Source organism: Bombina bombina, chromosome 1 (genome assembly GCF_027579735.1).
Source record: "Bombina bombina isolate aBomBom1 chromosome 1, aBomBom1.pri, whole genome shotgun sequence".
Classification (NCBI taxonomy): Eukaryota; Metazoa; Chordata; class Amphibia; order Anura; family Bombinatoridae; genus Bombina; species Bombina bombina.
This window is the reverse complement of record NC_069499.1, coordinates 613,684,547-613,708,134: the sequence shown is the minus strand read 5'-3', so window position 1 is coordinate 613,708,134 and position 23,588 is coordinate 613,684,547. Positions and strand designations below refer to the sequence as shown.

Genomic DNA, 23,588 nt, shown 5'->3' with positions numbered 1-23,588 from the left:
CAGAGCTACCTCACTGAGGGATCAGCTAATAAAAACTGACCCCAGGAACTGTTACAGCAATGACACCTAGCTTAAAACTAAGAAAGGTTGTTTTAGGTGCCTGGGTTGCACCACCTGTGGAGGTCTCTCTACAGGTAGCTTCTTCATCCATCCGTATTCCACCATAAAGTTTAAGATCAGACACAGGGTAACCTGTACCACAACATTCATTGTATACCTCCTGCATTGTGTGTGCAGGATGTTTTATGTAGGAAAAACGGTGGATGACTTAAGGACCAGAATGGCCAACCACAGGTCCGCGGTTCGTGTAGCATTGGATAAAGGCACATCAGATCAGCCGGTGGCACGGCATTTCGTGAAGGCAGGACACAAGGTAACCGACCTTAAATACATCATTATCGACCACATCCCCCCACTAAGCGGGGGGGGGGTGACAGGGCTAAAATTCTCTTACAAAGAGAGTCAAGATGGATTTTTTTAATCTTGGGACAATGACCCCCCGGGGGCTCAATGTCCACCTTGACTGGCACTGCTGTTTATAGGGACAAGACTCTCTAATGAACCACCTCACTATTTTCAAGACTGTTCCTGCCTTTGGTTCTATCGGACATTATCTAATCAAGTAAGGTACACCATATAAGGGACTGCCTCTAACTATGTGTTTACATTCTCTTGGGTATTTTCTTAAGTTATGTTTTTTTGAAGTGTACTTTGTTTAAGTTGTCCTATTTTTTGCTTTGCTAAGTTGTCTGATATCTTCCCTTGGGTATCTGCATTGGTTATGTGCCGTGGCATGGAGTGTGTGATAACTACTATCACTGCAGGTTCGACCAGGCTTGTGTGTTTTGCCTCTATGCCTCGCTACTTCTACCTGCATGAAATGACAGGGGGGACTTTAGAAGACCGCTATTGGTAGTTCAATACCTGGGCTCCGCAAATTGTCCAGTAGTTCATTACCTGTACATTATGATATGATATGGTTGAGGCTGTATATGGCTACGTGTATTTATGCTGTGTGATTACGGTCACCCTGGTGATTAACGCTATCTGCATGATAATATACTACAGCTTGTTTGGTTGTTAACATTTTTTGTTTAAACCCATGTTTGTATTTGTATATTGCTCCTAACAATCTGTTTTGCTTGTGTTTTTAACTTTTACTATGTTTTTAACTTTCACTTGGTTTACACTACTGAGCTTCTGGTTGCTATGCCAACCTTGTATCATGTGACGTGGTTTTACTTCCGGGTGCCAGGGTGTTTACAACACTGATTGTTTGCTGTGCAGGGGTATTTAAGGGGGGTGAGCATACTGTTTCACACTGTGCTGTTTTTTGAGAAAGGGGTAACAACCGAAACGTTAAAATAAATACTTTATCTTTTTGCAAGACCCTGTGAGTGACTTCCTCTTTGCTGTATATATAAATAAAAACCAGCTTTAAGTGAATCCGCCCTCCTTGGGTCAACCACCCGGATGTTCTGTGTAAGAAATATAGCTTCACCAAAAGACAGGGACAAACCAGTATTTTTATAAAAAATCCTGGTTTGTTCCTGTCTTTTGGTGAAGATAGTTATATACACACACACATCAATACATATGTACACATATATAGAAGTGCATTGAAAACCTTTACAGTCAAGTAGATGAAAACATGTAAAAGCATATTAATGCAATATTCATATTTAATAGTGTTATAGTGTGTATTCCATTCCAATGTTCTGTACATAGCAGAATATAAATAAGTGTTTATATGTGTGTGTGTGTGTTTTTTTAATAAATATTACATATTCTGTCACGTGAACATTGGAATGTGAAATATTTATATTTTCATTTCGTGTTAGCGCACATGAGAATTAGCAATTGGGTTTGCGCACGGGTTGGGTGTTAGGGTTTTTCTACTTTTTATGCTCCATTGACTTGGGGGAATACGTGAATGTGCACAAGATATTCTAAATTCAAGCTTTTGCACTCTCCGGGTTAGGGCAAGAGCGAAAACAGTTTACTTTCTTTTCATAATACGAATGCAACCCATGGAGCGCAAAAAGCTGAACTTCTAGCGCAGTTAGTGCTCGAGCGGGAGTGATAATTACCACTCCACTTGTATTCTGGCCCTATGTGTTTCCAATTACTTGTGATACCAGCTGCAGAGTTTAAAATATATGGGAATTTTGTCCTTTGGGTATATTTTGTTTATGAAATAGCTAATTGAAACTACGACCCAATCAAATGGTCTCAGCTTGCAGGAAAAGCACACCTCATTAGCTTATATTTCTATATTTATACAAAATCATAGATATCTCTCATTGTATACACAGTAAGGTCGATACTTAGAGAGAACAATGGAACATTAACATTTTAGTATCTCTCTGTCCCACTCAGTGGCATTACGAGGGAGGGGGACAGGGGAGCACCTCCCCCCTCAGCATAATGGCTGCCCCCCCATCTGTGGCTTCCTACCACCACTGCACAGGCACTTGCGGCAGTTCCAACCAGCTAATTCATATACACAAATAAGCCTTAGAAAGCAAATCTCATACATTTTATACTCTGCTGCTGGTCAAACAGTAATTGGAAACACATTAAGAGAAAAACAATTTTATAGTATACTGCCCCTTTGAGTACTAAATGCAAGTCAATAGATAATAAAAAAAAAAGTCATGATCAGGGACTGTCAGAAGATGCTTAGATGCAAGGTAATCACAGAGGTTAAAGGAAATTAATATAACTGTGTTGGTTATGCAAAACTGGGGAATGGGAAATAAAGGGATTATCTATCTTTTAAAACAATAACAATTCTATTGTAGACTGTCCCTTTAATACTTGTGGGCAAGCTAAATCCCAAACAAATGTATCTTTTTACAGGGGGCAGTTTCTCCACAACTTACTGTTAGTTTTTTGTTTTTATTTAAGTCCTACTTTAGGGTTCATTGGACAGGTATGATGCTCTGTTTTGAAAGAAACAGGATTTCCTCTTTCTTGAAAAGATGTTAAATTGACTTCCTTATAAAAGTTGCATCTATGTGTAGCTTTGCAATATGCTTTCATCATTTATACACAACACTTTCTTGTAATATAACTTTAAAAATGTAGGGGTCTTTTCCATTGCCCCCAGGGAGACTGAGGTGTAGCCTGCAGGATTCAGAATTCTAACTTCACATTCTGCACTGTGATTGTTTGATCAGGATCCAAAATAGTGTCGCTTGCAAGACACAACACGAAGATACTCTGACAATGCACTGCAACTTTACATCAAGTATCACAGCTCTTTAAAAATTCAGCACTGTCAAAAGATTTCAATAGTTAAAGGGACATTATATACATTTTATCTTTGCATAAATGTTTTGTAAATTATCTATTTATATAGCCCATAAAGTTGTTGTTTTTTTGGGGTTTTTTAATGTATAGTTTTGCTTATTTTAAAATAACATTGCTCTGATTTTCATACTCCTAACCAAGCCCCAAAGTTTTATGAGAATACTGTCAGCTACCTTCTCCAGCTTGCTCCTGTTTGTGTAAAGGGTCTTTTCATATGCAAAAGAAGGGGGAGGGTTATTTCCCACTTGCAGTGGGCTTTCCAGCTACCTTTTCAACAGAGCTAAACTGAGAGCTTCTAAGTAAGTTTTTAAACATTTTTATACTGGATTTTTATATCAGTATCTGTGCATCTTATTCCTTATAGTAGTGTCTATTACATGCAGTTATATGAAAATGAGTGTATACTGTCCCTTTAAACTGTATTTATAAAGAGCAATCAATATTAACACACACCACGGAAGCTCTTTATATCTGTTGCCAATTGTCCACAACAAACAAGATAAACATATAAGAAAAAAAGAGGTATTTCAAGGGTTAGGTCCCCGGACTACCAAATAATTCAAAATGTGCTAAAATGCTTTTAAGCCATTTATTTTATATGCAGGGTTTCTGCAAACAACTGTTAGTTGACAAATCTTTTGAATGCATTAAAAATGACCTCTGGCAACTTGGAGGCTCCAGCTAAAGGAAATACTTGCAGCCAGCTATGAACAGAAGACTAATATGTAATATACAATATTATGTAAAAAAAAATGCAATACTTTCATTATTTCTCTTCCTCATTCTTTAATTTAAAGTGACATTTCTATAGCATGTTATTGTTTCACTATCAACCCTGCAACTCTATTTAAGAACACAATTTTTGGGACTTCTGTTTAAAAATGAGCGCTCCTTTAAAGGGTCAGTTTCTTATATAAACACAGCAGCCTATTAACAGTGACATGACTGCAACAACACCCTTAGAGTGGTGTCATCAGTTTCATGGTGTCACATGAGTCTTTTTTAACCAGCATCACTTACACAGTTTCATGCAGTCTTCAGAACAGTGCCATCCCTGGGCAGCTATTTTCAGCAAATGTCTGCTCCCCACCCCACTGTGGTTGCTAATATTACATCTCCAGTGAGCCAGGTCAAAAAAGTGTGAAGCTTCTGCTGCAAAAACTAAAAGTTATATGATCTTCAAAATAAATGTATAGCATAGATCTTGATGGTTTTGAAAGCTTGACATTTCCCTGAGCTCTATTACAGAGATGAAAACTGTCTAAGAACCTAGAACAATATCCACAAAGTATGAGTAATAAACATATTCCCTTGAATGTCTTTGTTGATCAATATTTATTGCTACTGCCATATTAACTCACTCTTGGACAGGGGAAGGAACCACAGGTAAAGCCACCAGCTGTCCACCAAAGCTTTAAAACAGCACAATTGTTCTTTAAAAGGACAGTAAAGCCAAAATTAAACTTTCAATATTCAGATAGAGCATGCACTTTTAATAATGTTTTAATTGACTTCTATTATCTAATTTGCAATACTGGGAGCAAGCTGCCGATTGGTGGCTACACGTGTGTTTTGTCATTGGCTCCCCAGGTATGCGCAGCCACCTCCAGGAAGTGCATTGCTGCTCTTTAACAGATTATACCAAGATGAAAAAATAAAAAAGCATATTTGCTAATACAAGTACAGGTGGTCCTCGGTTTGCAACGGTTCAATTTGCACCGTGTCAGAATAACAACCTTTTTTTTAGTCATGTGACTGCTATTGAAAAGCATTGAAAAGCAGTGCATTGATTAAAATAGCCAGTAGGTGGAGCTATCTGCTTGTGTTGCAGCAAAGATATGCAGGCCAAGCAAGCTGAAATTAATCAGTTTAACCAGACCTGAGCTATCGAGCAGCTTGCAAAGGAACAATATCTTCCTGTCTATAAATCAGTCCAGATTGGAATGCATAAAAATGCAAATAAAGTCTGTGTTGTGTGATTTTATTAGGTTTATAATGCTGTTTAGCAAATGTTTTTGTTCATTTAACTTAGTTTAATTATATATTCTGTGTTGTATGATTATTTTATTAGGTTTATAATGCTGTTTAGCATTTAAAGTCTTCATTTCAAAGCTTTAAAAATAATGTATTAGGTGTTACTTATGCCAATTTTGAGAGGGGCCTGGAACCTAACTCCATCACTTCCCATTGACTTACATTATAAACTGGGTTTCAATTTACAACCATTCCTTCTGGAACCTAACCCCGGCGTAAACTGAGGGCTACCTAATTGGAAAGTGGTTTAAAATGTTATGCTCTAAATCATGAAAGATAAATTTGGGGTTTCATGTGCCTTTAAATCCCTACTGTTTGTTGAGCCTTGCTTTACAAATATTTAGATGTCAGAAATGTGCAATCTGTATATTAACCTTCCATATTTAAACTCCATAAATATTTCATTGCAACAAGAAAATATTGATCCGTGACTGATGCATAAACATGTCACTGCTGTAAATACAGTTTGCCCTGGCATGAACTCGCAACTTAAACAGGTCACTGCCGGTAAATAGTGCACACTGATCCAAGTGGGCAAGACCTATTTTAAGATAGAAAGAAAAAGAAAAAAAATCTCACTACACATTAAAAGGGACATTAGAGTATTTTTTAATATTTAAACTTAGGGGTTTTTTTTATCAGTTATCAAGCAGTATATTGCAAAACATCTGCACACAAAATAAATGTTTTAGATGCATTTAAAACTGTACTTTTGTTAATAAAATTTGCAGTCCAGGGACACAGAGATTATACACACCAGCTTCCTAATACCAAGAGCTACATTTCTGAAAAAACACAGTAAAATATCTAATGAAAATGTACTGCAGGGTTTTACACTACACAATTTCACATTTTATAGGATTTTTTTTTTATTTAACGTCTCTTTATACCAGAAACAGATCTCACTACAATATTTTTAGTTTAGATTATACATCTTAGAACAGATTTAATCAAGACAGAACTACAGTTTTAAAGCGACATTTAAAAGTTTGCATAAATTAATTTAACATAGTGAATCAATACCCTTTTCAATATAATATTGTTTTTAAAAGGTTTACCGTTTTGCCGCAAACTTGTTTTCATTTTAGAACAATTTCCAAACATACTCCATGGGTACCCGTTTCCGTTTGTCGAATCCAGGCTGACAACCCAGGTTGGAACATGGCGGCACACGATGCGCATGCGCAAGCTTGCGCAACTTCATTGAAGACGTCACTCGCTGGATGTTTGTGTTGAATGAAGGATGACTGAATGAAACATTCCACTATGTGGTTGCAGGTAATATTGGCTTCAGATGAAGAAAAGCATGCGCGATCAAAATAGACGGAACGAACAAGACGACAAGCAAATATTTTAATTATATGCAACGAAATGGCCGCCGATTGTAGGAAGCAATGAAGGCTTGCACAGCCCATATTAGTGGGTTGTAATTTCATGATATCATTATTAAAATTATAAAAAACGTTTTTTTAAATGATAAACGGATCGTTCAACATTTGCAGTAAGTGCATTTTATTAGTTTGATATTGAACAATACTTTTTTTTTTTTTTTTTAATACTAGCAGGGCATATGAATAGACCAGTCCGGTCGCCAATGGCGGCCTAAATTTCTTGCGGGCAAGTAAAATTTTTAAGTTACCAGCCCGAGCGGCGACCTGACATTTTAAGTGGGATACAAGAAGCAATAATAAAAAATGTCAAATTGCCTTTCACATATGCGCACACATGGGAAAGGAGGGTAGAAAGAGGAGGTTCTTTCTGTTAAATGCATTCAAAGACCTCCCCTTATCTCCATGGCTCTTGGTCTCTTCCTTGTCAGTTGCTACTTCCCACCCCTAAGGAAGACATCCTGCTAGAGCGGCAAGTGTTTCTTCTCTGTGTGTGTGTATGAATGAAGTATGGGTTAAAGTGACTATATAGTTATGGTAGGCAGCTTGCTCACCTCCAGGGTCCTCTGCAGTACTTCAGCACAATGTACACAAGCAAGCTGCCTACCATAACAATATAGAGCAGTGCACAATTTTTTTGGACGCTATTGATGCTCCAATAACTGACTTTACCAATTTGTAGAGAACATACCATCTCCATGGATGCACTCAGTCAAATATGCTAGTGCAGCACTGACAGTCGTGTTAGTAGTTGAAAGGCAGCCGGGCAGAAAGGGGAAAAAAATGTGTTTTTAACATGCTCGTTATGTCAAAGCGCTATAGGTTGAAGGGTGGCAGCATTAAATATACTTCGTTAATTGTAACCCCACATATGCTGAAGTAAACAAAAGCTCAATTATATATTTTTTTTCCCTTAGGGGAAAATAAGTGAAGACGGTACATACAGTATTACAAAGATAGAATATCCTTGTTTTTTTCTACCTGGTGATCGAAAAATATTTTAAAGCCTTTTTATTAATGCTAAAGTCCCAAGTAGTAAAGCATTCAAATTGGGACCTCTGTCTGCACTGCATGTGAGATTACAATAACACTATTTATATTGCATTTTTAATAAGATATATACACACTACATGCAGATATGCACGGGCGACTAAAGTTTCTTGCAGGCTGGTAAGTTTTGTGATTTACTCGCCCAGTGGGCGAGGGAAGTTTTTGGGTTTTCATAGGCCCTGACTAGTTATAAACAATTTTTTACAGTAATCCTTTAACTTATGATCCTTGACTACTGATGCACAGGCCCTCACAGGCTGCAACTGAAAACCAGTAATAACATTAAAGGGATAGTAAACCCCAAAATGTTCTTTTATGATTCAGATAGAACATACAATTTTAAACACCGTTCCAATTTAATTCTATTAATTGTCTTCATTCTCTTGTTATCCATTGCTGAAGGGACAGCATTGCACTACTGACAGGAAGATGAAAATATCTATTTAGCCAATCACAAGCAACAAATGTGTGCAGGCACCAATTAGCAGCAGCTCCCACTAGTGTATGATATGTGGGTATTCATTTTTAACAAGGGATACTAAGAGAACGAAGCACATTTTAAAATAGAAGTGAATTTAAAAGTGTCTTAAAATGACGCTCTATCTGAATCGTGCAAGTTTAATTTTGACTTTCCTATCCCTTTAATTACAACAATTTTTGCTAAATGCAAAAATGCTTCTATTCTATTTAAATTAATTTATGCACATTTCAATTTTGACCTATCTATCCCTTTAAGCAACAGTGGAATAATACAATGCCCTAATATAAATGCCTTTAACTCTAACGGTGATGCCTTTCATAGTCACCTGGTACCAATCTAGGAGAATACTGAGAGTGAACTTGATTAACTGTCAAGCACATCTACAGTATATATATATATATGTTACGGGTAAAGTTCGAAATCTGGGTAATCCTAGGATTACCTGGGTAACGCTGACAATACCCAAGCGGCTCTGGGTAAAGCCCGAAGTAATGCAATTCCCCCATCTACACTATTTTTTTTGCCTCTGCCTAGGGAGTTGAAGGAAGCTGCCTACCGAACCTCTAGCATCCATACCAAGTGAACCCCCCAGGCGGTGGCAAAAAATATAGTGAAGATGTGTGAATTACAGTGTATCGTATATATGTTTAATGCAGTGACTCAATGCACTCTGAGTAGATTTATTATGTTACATCAGACTTTACCCACAGCTACTTGGGTAATGTCAGTTTTACCTGGGTAATACTAGGATTACCCAATTTCTGACTTTACCTGCAACATATACACGGCTCAGACACTGCTTATGCTCAAAGAATACTGCTGATTCTGCTGAGTAAAAAGGTCACTCAAGTCAAAATTAAACTTTCATGATTCAGATAGAGCATTCAATTTTAAACAACTTTCCAATTTACTTAAATTAACAAAAATGTGCACAGGCTTTTTTTTATTTACACTTTTTGAGTCACCAGCTCCTACTGTGCAAGAATTCAGAGAATATACGTATATGCATTTGTGATTGGCTGATGGCTGTCACATGATACAGGGGGAGTTTTATTGCATTGTCTTTTTATCATGCATTTGTTGATTAAGCAAATCTTCTATATTTACTGGTCCTTTAACCCTTTCATGACCGGGTTAAAAACAGCGTTCCGATGTAGACAAATTGAAATCACGTGATCGTGCAAAAGATCGCGAGATTTCAATTATAGGGTCTGGGGGCGTACCTAAGAACGCCCTCCAGACCGCGATCAAATCCTGCAAGCCTAGTAGGCTTCAGGACAGCCGTTTGCGATGACGTTGTATTCCGTCATAACGGCTTTAAAGCCCAGTGCCTTTGTGACGGAATACAATGGCATAACGGCATTAAAAGGTTAAATAAATAAAAAGAAGATTGTAGGTGTTTTTCCAGAAATACTAAGGACAGATGTCTCCTTTGGCCAATCAAAGTTTTTTCTGTATTTTAAATATAATAGTCGAAAAAACGACATGATATAATTTGTTAGAGCATGTAATTTTAGGAATATTAACCGAACACTACTGTGTCTTTAATTCCTGGATCAGATGTGCAGTTAGTGCTGCTGATTGGATCATCAGCAACCTTTGCTCGGGACCAGCTGTGCTCAGTGGGTTCCAGAGTGCCATTTCTGTGTGTTAAACCCCTTTGTGAGGGTTAAACACATATTAGTGTAGGGTGGATAGTCTTAAAATGGCATGCTCTAATGAATGAGAGCATGTTGTTATCTTTCAACTATTATTAATGTGTATATTTATATGCTGTGCTGTTTAGAAACTGGGAATAGGATGTAAAGCTGGGAATAGGATGTAAAGCTGAAATAATCTACATCGGCTGTAGATTATTTCAGCTTTACATCCTATTCAAACAAGGAACATTAACCTAGTGTTAGAGAGCGAAGGTGCCAGATGAAAGATGCCCTGAATATGGATCAGCAACACACAAATCCAGTTAATTTCCCCACAAACACGAGACCAAGCTCCGTCTTGAGGGTAAAACAGAATCTACTTTATTGAGGGCTATATGCCCAGTATTTATGAAGGTCTCCCACCTGGTTGACACTCTCCTTCAACTCTCAGAGCTCTGTGTTTTCTTTAAAATCAGGTCCTTTTGCTCAGATACTTGTTTATAGTCCTTCTCCTGCTTACTTCTGGTTTTTAAACAACTCCAACTGTCTTAGACAAAACAGTTACTCAAAACTGAAGTTAACCCCTCCAATAACAGTTACTCAAAACTGAAGTTAACCCCTCCAGTACTGTTGAATTTGCACCCTGTACCTATGGGCACAGGGTGACTTAACATAATGCCCAAATCCATAATCCGTAGGGAGGTTGACAGAGGGGTCTGTCACATGGCCCCCTCCTGGTGGGACACTCCGGCAGACCCGGCTTGACCCTTTGGCGGGTCAACTTGAGGATGACCGGACTAGGAGGTGGTAGGAATGTCAGTTTGCCGGGACAATCCATCTGCATTCCCGTTATGAGAGAGAATTCCTGTCCGAATAAATAAGGGTTCAACTTCTTCAGTGCCCAGACCAGGGCTAAACATTCCTTCAAGTTTTTGTTTTCAGAGACGCTTCTTTCCAGTTGGAGACAAATCTCATCGGCTTCTTTACAAGTTTTTTGTACCTGCTCTTTATAGGTATCCACAAGTCCTTCCTACTGACGTAGGGTGCCCTTGAGTTGTTGCACCTCACTATGAGCCAGCGTCAGCTTCTCCTCCAGTGTCGCTAAGTTTGTCTTTAAAGTTTCATGTTCCACTCTGAAGCTGGTGTTTTCTGCTGTCTGTCGGTGCAGCTTGTCTAGCAGAGATTCCCGTTCTAAACGCGCTTTTTCCTCTGCGCTCCTCTTTTCTCCCGCTAGCACCGTTACGTGATTGTTTAATGTGACCATTTCATCCTCTACTTGACTCTTCTCCTTCATCAGTGCATTGTAACGGGACTTCCACGTATCAATAGTGGACAGAGATTTACTGAGCTCAGCGTCCTGGGGCTCAGCAGCAGGTGGGTCAGTCTCTGCGGCACGGATCTGGGCACGGGTAGTCACAGGGTTAACATTGGCGGGACCCATGGGAGCGTAGGCAGAAACAAGCGGGGCCAAGTCATTTCCAAGGAGAACATCAGCTGGTAAGTCCTTAATGACCCCCACATTCACATGTCTAGAGCCCACTCCCCAATCCAAATGTACACGGTCAACAGGTAGGCGGAACACAGCGCCCCCTGCTACCCTCACAGCCACAGTGTCTCCGGTGTGCTGGTTCTCAGACACCAAGTTCTTTTGGAGCAAGGTCATGGTAGCACCAGTATCCCGTAGACCACTGGCCTCCTTCCCATTCACTTTAACCAGTTGCCGGTGCTGTTGCCGGTTATCCCGGTGGGCAGCTTGCACAGGGTCTGCTTCATGTAGGATGCCCCAGCATTCTTCCTCCTCTACGCAGTGGGCAGCAGGTAGAGGGTTACGTGGGTTTCCGCCAACGGGTCTTCTCCAGGACTGTGCTTGGTTCGCTGTGTTTAGGGGACACTCTGGTCTTTTGTGCCCTAGTTGCTTACATCCAAATCACCGAATAGGCTGTGAGTAATCCCGTGAGTTGAACCGGGCTGTCTGAGGATAGTTTGTGGCTGAAGGCGGTGTGGTAGAGCGGTGCGCCGGGGGTTGGTAACTGGTAGCTGCTGGGGTGACTGTGGGTCTGTACTCCACTCTGGCAGGGATCTTAGTGGTAGCAGTGTCCAGTTTGTGGGCATCCGTATACTCATCTGCCAGGTGAGCAGCTTCATGCAGGGTGGAGGGTTTACGGTCCCGAACCCACTCTCTAACTCCTGCGGATAACTTGTCGAAGCAATGATCCAACAGGAATAGCTGCAGCACCTCTTCCCCAGATACGGCTTGGCACCCCGCTATCCAGTGAGCTGCTGTGCGGTGCACCTTATATGCCCACTCGACGTAGGAATCTCCAGCTAGTTTAACAGTGTCTCTGAACCGTCTCCTGTATGCCTCCGGTGTAATCGCATACCTGGAGAGCAGAGCCTCTTTTACAGCATTATAATCCCTGACTTCCTCATCTAGAATGGCCCGAAAAGCCTCGCTGGCCCGGCCGGATAATATCGTGACCCAGTCCTCTCCGGGTACCTTGTGTAGTGCACATTGTCTCTCAAAATCTGCAAGGTACCCATCAATCTCTCCTTCTGTTTCAATGAAGTTTTTAAAAGCTGCAAAATGTACTTTTCTCTTTTCCACTGGGGTTACTGTGACTTGGGCTCCTGCTGCGCCGCTTTGGAGAAGTAGTTTGGCCTCCACGGCTGCTATGACCCGATCGATAATTTCGGCAGACGGGTTGGGGTCATAATGTGCCAGTCTTATTTTAACCGCCCGGTCAAAGCTTGCTTCTTCGGGGGTTCTGTCTGATATGCTGGGCTCATTGGTTCCTTCAGGGTCTGGTACTCCGTCCATCTCGGTCAGTATTGTAATAATCTCCCTCTTCCTGAGGTTACTGGGCTGTCGGCCCCGTTGTTCTAGCAGATCTTTAAGGGTGGCTCTTTTCAGCCTTTCATACGGTATTCCATTAGGTCCGGATGTGTAGTTGCTCTTCTGGGCGTTGAGGACCACCCCGTCGCTTGCCACCAATGTTATGGTATAACCCTGTTATCGAGGGTTAATACCAGATGAAAGATGCCCTGAATACGGATCAGCAACACACAAATCCAGTTAATTTCCCCACAAACACGAGACCAAGCTCCGTCTTGAGGGTAAAACAGAATCTACTTTATTGAGGGCTATATGCCCGGTATTTATGAAGGTCTCCCACCTGGTTGACACTCTCCTTCAACTCTCAGAGCTCTGTGTTTTCTATAAAATCAGGTCCTTTTGCTCAGATACTTGTTTATAGTCCTTCTCCTGCTTACTTCTGTTTTTTAAACAACTCCAACTGTCTTAGACAAAACAGTTACTCAAAACTGAAGTTAACCCCTCCAGTACTGTTGGATTTACACCCTGTACCTATAATGGGCACAGGGTGACTTAACATAATGCCCAAATTCATAATCCGTAGGGAGGTTGACAGAGGGGTCTGTCACATGTGCACAGGCTTTTTTTTTTATTTACACTTTTTGAGTCACCTGCTCCTACTGTGCAAGAATTCAGAGAATATACGTATATGCATTTGTGATTGGCTGATGGTTGTCACATGATACAGGGGGAGTTTTATTGCAGTCTTTTTATCATGCATTTGTTGATTAAGCAAATCTTCTATATATACTGGTCCTTTAACCCTTTCATGACCGGGTTAAAAACAGCGTTCCGATGTAGACAAATTGAAATCACGTTATCGTGCAAAAGATCGTGAGATTTCAATTATAGGGTCTGGGGGCATCCCTAAGATGCTAAGAACGCCCTCCAGACCGCGATCAAATCCTGCAAGCCTAGTAGGCTTCAGGACAGCCGTTTGCGATGACGTTGTATTCCGTCATAACGGCTTTAAAGCCCAGTGCCTTTGTGATGGAATACAATGGCATAACGGCATTAAAAGGTTAAATAAATAAAAAGAAGATTGTAGGTGTTTTTCCAGCAATACTAAGGACAGATGTTTCCTTTGGCCAATCAAAGTTTTTTCTGCATTTTAAATATAATAGTCGAAAAAACGACATGATATAATTTGTTAGAGCATGTAATTTTAGGAATATTAACCGAACACTACTGTGTCTTTAATTCCTGGATCAGATGTGCAGTTAGTGCTGCTGATTGGATCATCAGCAACCTTTGCTCGGGACCAGCTGTGCTCAGTGGGTTCCCGAGTGCCATTTCTGTGTGTTAAACCCCTTTGTGAGGGTTAATCACATATTAGTGTAGGGTGGATAGTCTTAAAATGGCATGCTCTAATGAATGAGAGCATGTTGTTATCTTTCAACTAATATTAATGTGTATATTTATATGCTGTGCTGTTTAGAAACTGGGTGCCCTTTCATTTACTCCATCGGCTGAGAATTATTTCAGCTTTACATCCTATTCAAACAAGGAACATTAACCTAGTGTTAGAGAGCGAAGGTGCCGCATTGTGCATTAACCAGAGTTCAAAGTATGATATCTGGTAAAGAAGACACCCCAAGATACAAAGCACCTGCTTACTGATCCTGGCAATGCTACAATACAATCAGGAACGCGGCTGGAAATGGCGAATAGAAGATCAAGAATCAGGAAATAAAGTGCAATGCATTTTTTAACCATATAATAATTGTTTTGATATAAACAATTTAGATGTTTCTAATGAATTAGTGAATATGTTAATGTGTGAAAGACATTTAAAACATATCAATTATTTTATTTTTATTTTGTAGGGAAGAGCCGGTACCATGTTAGTCAGAGGATGGAAAATAAGCATTAATTAAAAGGAGAGATATCCTAATGAAGACGATCTACGTGTTCTGAAATCTTGCAACTGTTTTGTTCCTTAGTTTGCTATTAAATGTGTTCCCTTCCTCTCAGGGGAGCAACAATTTTTTTCTAGGCCCGCCAGCAAATGTTGTTCTAGGCTCCCTGGCTCCTAACCCCCTCCCCGCCTGGTCTGCAGCAGAGCGGCCTTGCAACGTGTGCTGTGCGCACAGGTCGCTCCGTGGCCTCCCTCTGCTCGTGGCCACTGGTCCCCAGCAGGTGATGCGGCCTTAAAAGCTGGGGGGCCTGCAGGGCCAAGATTTTCACCACTGCTCCCCCTACATTACATTTAATATTTGATTGTGGGCAAAATAATACATATGTTATTCTTATTTAGAGAATACATAATTTAGTCTTTTTTTGGGAAATCATTCTCTCATGATTCAGAAAGACTTTATTGTTTACTTCTATTATCAAATTTTCTTCGGTCTCGTGGTAGCTTTTGTTGGAAACCAGGGACGTAAGCTCAAGAGCATGCATGAGTCTGGAGCTCTATATGGCAGCAATTTTATAAGAATGTTATCCATATGCAGAGGCACAAGATTTCCTGTCATGTAGTGCTCCAGATACCTACCTAGGCATCTCTTTAACAAACACCTGCACTCTGAAACAGATAAAAAAAAAATGGAGAAGCCCACTCTTCTCAAACAAGTAGAAGGCAAATATACTCACAAATCAGGCAGCACTCGAGTGTGCTGATTCACACAGACTAGGATCTCACATTGTCCCAGCTTCCCAGGAAGGGTAAATTCCCCACAGCCGCTCTAAATGCTGGATGAAAACAGAAGGAAGTTCTGCTTCAAATAAAAAATCTATTTAAAAAGCCAACAACATTAAAAAGTTGAGGGAAAAATGTGTCACCCTCTGGGTTACTATGCCTTTCATGTCCCCTGGTAACAATAGATTTTTTTTCAGATGGAGACGACTTGTTCCCTCGGCTTTTTAAATAAACATTTTTCATTTGAAGCACGGCTTCCTTCTATTTCGATCGATTAGGAGCGGCCGTGGGGAATTTACCCTTCCCGGAGGCAGTGAGCTTGGACCCTGAGATCCCAGTCTGTGTGAATGCACCAGGAGGCACATCTTCATCTTTTTTTGTCTGTTTCAGAGTGCAGGTGGAAGTTGTCTTTTCCGGAGAAGAGCAGCCGTGGTGTAATATATTGGACACTTACATAATAAATTATAGACATGAGTGGTTACATAACTTTTTAATTATATCAATAAGTGGAGGGTTTTTGTCATTACTTCTGTATTTGTCTCCATTGATCACAGTTAAAGTGATAGTGCAGCCCCTTGTTTCTAAGATCGGATATCTTGGATTTAAATATCTCTTTAACAAAGGATACAATGGGAAATAAACAAAATTTGACAATAGAATTAAATTGGATACTTTTGTTAAAATTGTATGCTTTGTCAATCACAAAATTAAATTGGTTTTTATATCCCTTTAAAATATTCACTAATTCATTACAAACAGATGATGTTTTTTAAGCAAAATAAGTAGTGTAGGTTGACAAAATGCAGCAACTTGTGACATGACATTTTTTTAGGATCAAAATGACTTATGCTCAAGGAAACAGAACATCAAAAGAGTGGGTTGAATGAGAATAGTCTGTCACAATGTTAAAAGGTATTGGTAAATATCACTGGTTACAAAGTATCCACTATAGATCATTTCAACTTCATCTAGATTATAGAGGCTTTGAGATATAGCTGTGTTCTGACAGCCTGGTAGAGATCCAGTGCTCTGAAAGGGAAAAAAAACACACACACACACAACTCAAGCAGGCTCAGACACAGCCCACACACCCATCCCAAATTGTTCCAATTATAATAAAAATAAATACCAAGTTAATCTTAGAATGCTGTAGTTGGTTGCCAGTTGATAAATAAGAGTAACAATAGATTCAACAATAAAACTCTAAGGCAAACAAAACACTGGCAACCTCCTTCCTGCAGGACTTGACAGAATGCCAATATATAGGCCAAAATTTTAATAAAAGTATACAGAATATAATATAAAAACTAATCATAAAAAACAGCAAAAATTGCAGTGTTAAGATATGGCTTTTACAAGGTGACCAAATGCAACACGTTTCTGCACCGCTTCATCGGCCATAAAGTCCCCCTCACCTGGAGTCTCATTTAAAACGCCCATCCTCCAATCAGATCTACGTTCATCATACTTATTCTGACGTTACCTGTCTAGCAGGTGTGGTTGTATTACAACCTAATCAATAAATAAACAGTCATTTCCATATGTATAATTTATAAACTCAATGTAGCAATATCATAATGCTATTCTCTAGTATCCTTTTGGCTCCAATGATTTATCAGTAGGTTCAGCAATAAGCAGCATTAAAGAGCAATGCTTAGTATATCAGTTCATATTAAAAAGAGTGTACCCAATTTAATAAATAACCAGGACTGACCATAGTATACTTTAGACTTGCAAAAGAAAGTGACATTGGCAACCATCCCACTCATGTGTGAACAAAATCAGTGATACAGAGGCTATGCACTGACCTGGTGACAGAGGATAGTTTGCTGGACAAGCTTGGCATATCTATCCAACCGCACTCCAGAATTACTCCTGCTCCTCATCATGGACAGGGACCAGACCCCAAACCCTAGAAATGAACCATCAACATTATAAAAATCTTCTAGGTACACCCTGCTCCACCCAATCCGTTTATTTCTATTTTTTATTTAAAACACATTTACAATGTGCAATCACCAAACTAAGCAATAACATGAATCCCTTACGTGGGTTACTGCTTCTCTGTGCTAATGGACCTCTGTATTGTAGTTGATGATCTAGAAGTCTGCGCACAAATACTACCCATACCCATAAATTCTAGATTTAGTTAACCCTTAAAATATTAATATTTACAGCCCTATAATTAGCTCATTCACAGCATTTGTTACTTTTGCTGAAAGAACATATAATGTATTTACTACGATATAAAAAGTGTTGCAGTTGAGTGGGCTCTCAATTACCCCTTTGCCCCTGCCAGCTGGTGACTCTGCACTTCCTTCCCGGGTTTACTCTTTTCACTGAGCTGAGCTCTCTCTCAAACTCACTGCCTGCCAGTGCCACAGCTTTAGCCACGCCCCCTACGCTGTTTTGTCTAACTTTCTGAAGTGGGTGTAGCTAATGTTCCTAAACCACGCCCCTTTTAGAGGATTAAACGGGGATAACTGCGAGGATAAGAACTCTCAAACACGCCCCAACTGTGCCCTCTGACGTAAAGGGCGTGGCTCAAATGAAAGTTACGGAGGATTCTTGCTTCTGATTGGGTTGGGGTTTTTTGGGGACAGTAATAGCTGGGACTTTCAATAGTACACACTGTGCTTCCTTAGACAGGCTTTCTCGTACATACACGCTTCTTATTGGATACGAAGCAGTTAGAGAAACTTGGCACCGCCCCATAAGTTGAGATACAAATAAAGACGAGGGCGTTACAAGCTTTGATTGGCTGAGCCGCTGTTCCGCTGCGAACTTTGACATTATACCACGTGACACTTCCAACTTGTTTTCTCAAGGAGCGAGTTGGAGCAGCTTATTATGTAGCTGTTGATACATTTGATACAACATGTGAAAATGATGTATTTACATAAAAATGAACCTATAAACAAGCTCAACCAAATAGCTAAGCTCTAATGAGTTTATATGACATACAGCATTATAATACGGGGTATTGGCAGGGTCCAAAAGCACACAGTTACAAATGTATAACAAATAATGACAACAAATTGCTAGAGCAGCAAGTCGGATTTAATTAAACCACTTTGCTCAGACAAAGCTTTGACGATCTGTCTCCTAAACCCACAGACAGGAGTCTTCCGATAAGGAAGTGTTGGTTTCTTATTCAAGCTGTTTCTTATTTATGGAAGTAAGTTTCTTATTAAAAAAAAAAATGCTTTAAATTGAGTTTAAAATAAAAAATATAGTTTTTTATTTAAATAAAAATATGTTTAATATAATGTAGTTAGTTGTTACACAGAGATGAATTCCTTTATTCAAGTGCACACATTGGCATCAATACAAGTATTACAATTTTGAAGAAGTAGCTGATATTATAGACATCCCAACCTGCAAAAACTCATTTCAGGGAGGTGGCTTCGCGAGCTACTGCACCGCAACCCCCCCCCCCCCCTCCCAGTTATATATAGGACACCTTGAAACCCTAAATAAGATAGAGACTTATCATTAAAGTAGCTTCCCACTAAAGTCACATTTTAAAAAAAGTAGCTTTATTGCACAACCACATACAACAAACCTATTCTCCAGTGATCGTACGCTTGTTGAATGCTTAAATATTTTAGAATACGAAGTTTAATTACGTGCAGTAAATAAGGTAGCATTTGTTTTATTTTATTAAAATCAGTGGGGACTTTTTGGTTACTGATGCATGCTTTGAGGGTTCTATAATGTCCCAGCAACTAAAGGCATTCCTTAAAAAAAACACTTTTACGGATTTGGGCCACATTGGATCATAGCACTTGGAGTTTCAGGGAGATTGCACTCCATTTGCTGGCATCAGGGAGCTGCTATTACAATCAGGGAGACTCCCTGAAGTTCAGGGAGAGTTAGGATGCCTGGATATTAACAAAGGGTTAATGACCTTTGGGCCACTGATTTCACTATGAATATATGTAAGGCAGATCCCCCTCTGTGACATGAAATTGTTTTCAACCCGGTGTTCTGAGAAAACAGCAAAATCGTGAAAGTAGCGAACCCACGTCACAGGATCAGCTGTTTCACAAAGTTTGACCGTATTGCGCATGCGTGCCAGCGTCATGACATTCCTGGCCACACACAGCCCTATAGAGGCTGAGAAACGCGTTGCTTTTAATAAATAAATTGTTTTTTATTATATACACTTGCTGCTGTGTTGGATTTTATCACCCTACACCTTGGATCTTGGAGTGTTACCTATTGGGCAGTGGAGTTCAGTCTGCTGGGCGGCTGAGAAGTCCCAGTCTGCTTTTATTGCAACTGGAGGTGCTCTTTATTTTGTGTTACCAAATCTTACAACTCTGCCTTACCATACTATACTCGGCTATGGTGGTTCACTTTATATTTACAAACAGGTGTTGGTGGTGACCCCCTATTCTTCCTGCCCTGGATTACAGCTTGTTCCCATCCATTGAGCTGGACTACTGTGAAGTGTCAGCCTGTCCCATTAGCACCATTGGATGCATCACGTTTGTGAGTAATCATTTGTCGTGTTGCTATTGTCACTTGATTTTGTGGTACTAGGCCATTGTAAAGCCTCTGTGTTCTCTTTTTTAGATCATCTCTCACCAGGGTTCGACCATCCTTTGACAGAGTGCTGCCTCCATTTTGGATATTTAGTTTTTTATAATTTTTTGTTTTTGTATATTGTGTTTACTATATTGTTGTAGTATTGGGAAATGTGCACTAGTGCATCTCTCCCATTTTCTATGATAAATTAATATATAACAATAAGATTGTGTATATACAGTGTATATAAATATATATATATATATATACATATATAATTTTTTGAGGGTGATATTGCTTTCTACGACTTAGGGAAAATCAGCAATGGCACAATCCGTGTTTCCTTAGATTATTTTGGTTATCAAATCGTCTATGCAATCATTAATATGATATTACAACGGGAAAGAGGTGCTGTACACTAAGAAATGAATGAGCAGAGAAAGTCAAGTGAGAAACACTTGTAAAGTGTGTACTTTATTAGCACTCACAACACTTATTAGTTATATCTTTATTGTATTGGTAGACAAAAAATATTCGGTAATTAAAAACACAAAGTGGTCAAAATGGTGCAGAATTTATAAATATGGTGGCCGTCAAGGTTCTAAGGTAACCATATATACTAGCAGGAGATGGCCAAATGTTACTTAAATAAAGTAGTATACTGGTGTGTGTCCCCAGTGAAACGTAAATCACAGTTGGTATAAGATAATGAGGTGTCACTGGTATAATATCATATTCAATTGTCAGGTTGAAAGATGGGTTATTGTGGAGAGAAGTGAACAAATATTAACCCTTCTCTGATAAATTCCAGAGAGACTTAGGGATAAAATGTAGGAACATTATATTCTACCTTGTGTTTGCTCTCTAATACTTATGTCCAACTTTATCAACCTGGCTATACAATTTCTCACAGTCAATGAATAAATACACAGATAGAACTGTACTTATAATAAGGGAATGGTTCATTCAGTTGTAAGGGTGAAGAAGGCAGCGTATTTCTAGGCATTAAGATCGCCTTCATTCACTTGTTGAAATCAAGTGTAATAGCGTGTTTTACTCTTAATACGTATATCCAACATTTATCAACCTGACTAAACAATTTATCACAGTCAGTGAATAAACAGATTGAACTGTACTAGTAGTACTATTATAAGTGAATACCGTAGTTAATCCAATTGTGAGTATGGAGTAGGCAGCATATTTCTAGGTATTAATATCGCCTTTATTCACTTGTAGAAATCAAGTGTGATAGCATGGGACTACATAGTCTAATACACATAAATACTACTTATGGTTCTCAGTAATAAGTGGGTTAGATTGTCACTGCAACTCTGTATAAATATTATAGGTCTCTATTTGTGTTGTAAAGGTACAGGTTGTAATATAAACAAAGGCTTGTCAGTATCAGTCACCGTAATGCTATCTAATGGAGTAAAGGTGCACATATAGCACCAACAATTCAATATGGGACTCCCCACTTAGTGAATCAGGATATAGTCACTAAATAATTACTGTATGTAAGAGTATATTGTTATAACTTAAGCACACACACATGCCAGTAAAATATATATATTATTTTTTTTTTTGTGGGTGATTAATATATAACAATAAGATTGTGTATATACAGTATATATAAAATATTTTTTTGAAGGTGATATTGCTTTTTAGTTGTTACTTATGCAAATACACACATACCTCATGATAAAGTGAACTGTCAATGTTTGAATCAGTTTCCAATCTTTCCCACTTCCCAAATTTTCCTCCGACAGGCTGCAAGTTTACACAGTGGCCAGACAGCCACTGACAGCTATCCTTTTTCTTGCTTTGCTGTATGACACTCTCTGTTTGAATACACATAACACTGTGTCTACCATATAGCTGAGGTCACTTGCAGATACCCTGCACTCCGCGGCCCACTTCAAAAGTACATTTTTCTGTGAGCTAAAGGTTTGAATTGTTCTACAATCAGTGCTCTAGCTACAACAAAAGGCATATACTCCAAGTTTTTCTTTGCCAGAAATGTATATATCAAAAGAGCTTAAACAAATAAATTATTTAAGTAATTATCAATAATATAGTTACTTGTTCTTCCATATGCAAAATATTTTTAGTCTGATGCCCATTTAAAGTGATGGAAGATGTTTTGTAACTTACTTTTTAATCTAGCCATGCCATTCTAATACCCTTCGCTCCGCACGCCCACTTCAAATCAAATTTTTTTGTGAGGTAACAGTTTGAACAGTTCAATCCATTAGCAAAAAAAATATGAGTTTTGAAGTGGGCGACCGGAGCGTATGGTATTAGAATGGCACGGTTAGATTAAAAGGTAAGTTACAACACATCTTTAATAAAAGAGATCAATTAAAGTCCCTGTAAAATATCGCTTAGATTAAGGATCTGATTTTAAAACATGTAAAGTTTACCATCACTTTAACATATCTGTGGGGAATTTTTCCTGCCAATTAAACACTTTTAAGACAGTATGAATTGTGCATAGACATGCAATTTCCAATTTAAATGCAACCAACTTAGTTTTAAACAGTCTTATTTTCATACAAAACACATTTTAAAATGATAAGTGACTGGTATTTCCTATGCAAGTTGTATTTCAGCACTAGAAGACATCAAAACTTTCATTAGACAATATAATCACTACAAGCACATTGATTTATGAAAGGCAGAATTTATATATTTTTAAGGCTTGTTTCTGCTGCCCTCCCCTTATTTTTAAGGCTTGTTTCTGCTGCAAACCCCTGGCGACCAGGGCACAGTGCAGCATAAAACTATTCAGATTTGCCTCCGATATCACTCTCTAATGCAAAAGTCTATTGCTGTCAGCATAATGTTGCCATATGTAATAACAGCAGTCAGTATGTGAAATTTTCAATATCACTAGCACATAACTGCAACATCCACTTAGCAAATGATAAATTAGCTTATTGAGTTAAAGGGATATGAAACACAAATGTTTTCTTTCATGATTCAGACAGAGCATGCAATTTGAAGCAACTTTCTAATATACTCCTATTATCAAATTGTCTTCATTCTCTTTGGTAAATTTGTTTCACTGGTTTTCGAACCTGTCCTCAGATCTCCCTAACAGACCACATTTTGAGGATATCTGAACTAGAGCACAGATGAAATAATCAGCTGATTAATAAACATTGTTATTTTACCTGCTCTCATCTAAGGTAATCCTGAAAACCTGGCCTGTTGGGGAGGCCTGATGACAGGTTTGAAAACCAGTGCTTTATTTGAAAAGCAGGGATGTAAGCTTAGGAACAGGCAAAAAATTTTGTTCAGCCCCTGGGTAGCGCTTGCTGATTGGTGGCTAAATGTGTTAGTGTGTGTGTTCGTTTCATATACCTTTAACAATTTGACTGCTAAGCCATTTAACCTGTGCTACATGTGTTTGTAGTTGTTTGGCCCTCATTGCATTTACACATACATTTTAATTTTTTTTGTGAGCTACCTGCACAGACAATACCTTATTTTTTAGCAGACCAAGCATTTTTAGAAAATAACTTTAGGTTTGCAGATATATCATAATATGAGAAAATGCCACCATATGAAATGCAAAGGTAATTACATTTGTGTATTTTCTATGGTATTTCTATGGTTTCCAGCACGGGAGTCA

At 38.9% G+C, this 23,588-nt stretch overlaps 1 protein-coding gene across 5 annotated transcripts in view; it reads right to left on the bottom strand.

Annotated features, from left to right (window-relative positions):
- Nucleotides 1–17,828, bottom strand: part of PHKA1 (phosphorylase kinase regulatory subunit alpha 1) — a 473,866-nt gene extending 456,038 nt beyond the window's left edge. For 4 of the 5 annotated variants that reach the window (XM_053698997.1, XM_053698999.1, XM_053699000.1 and 1 more), the window contains exons 1-2: nucleotides 17,701–17,828; nucleotides 17,227–17,330 (exon numbers count right to left, since the gene is read on the bottom strand). In XM_053698997.1, the coding sequence (XP_053554972.1) occupies nucleotides 17,227–17,307 (81 nt within the window). In that variant the 5' untranslated portion in view covers nucleotides 17,308–17,330; nucleotides 17,701–17,828. Of the gene's footprint in view, nucleotides 1–17,226; nucleotides 17,331–17,466; nucleotides 17,607–17,700 lie in introns of those variants that run through there. The other variant, XM_053698998.1, reaches the window with a different exon arrangement.
- Between the last annotated feature and the right edge of the window lie 5,760 nt (nucleotides 17,829–23,588).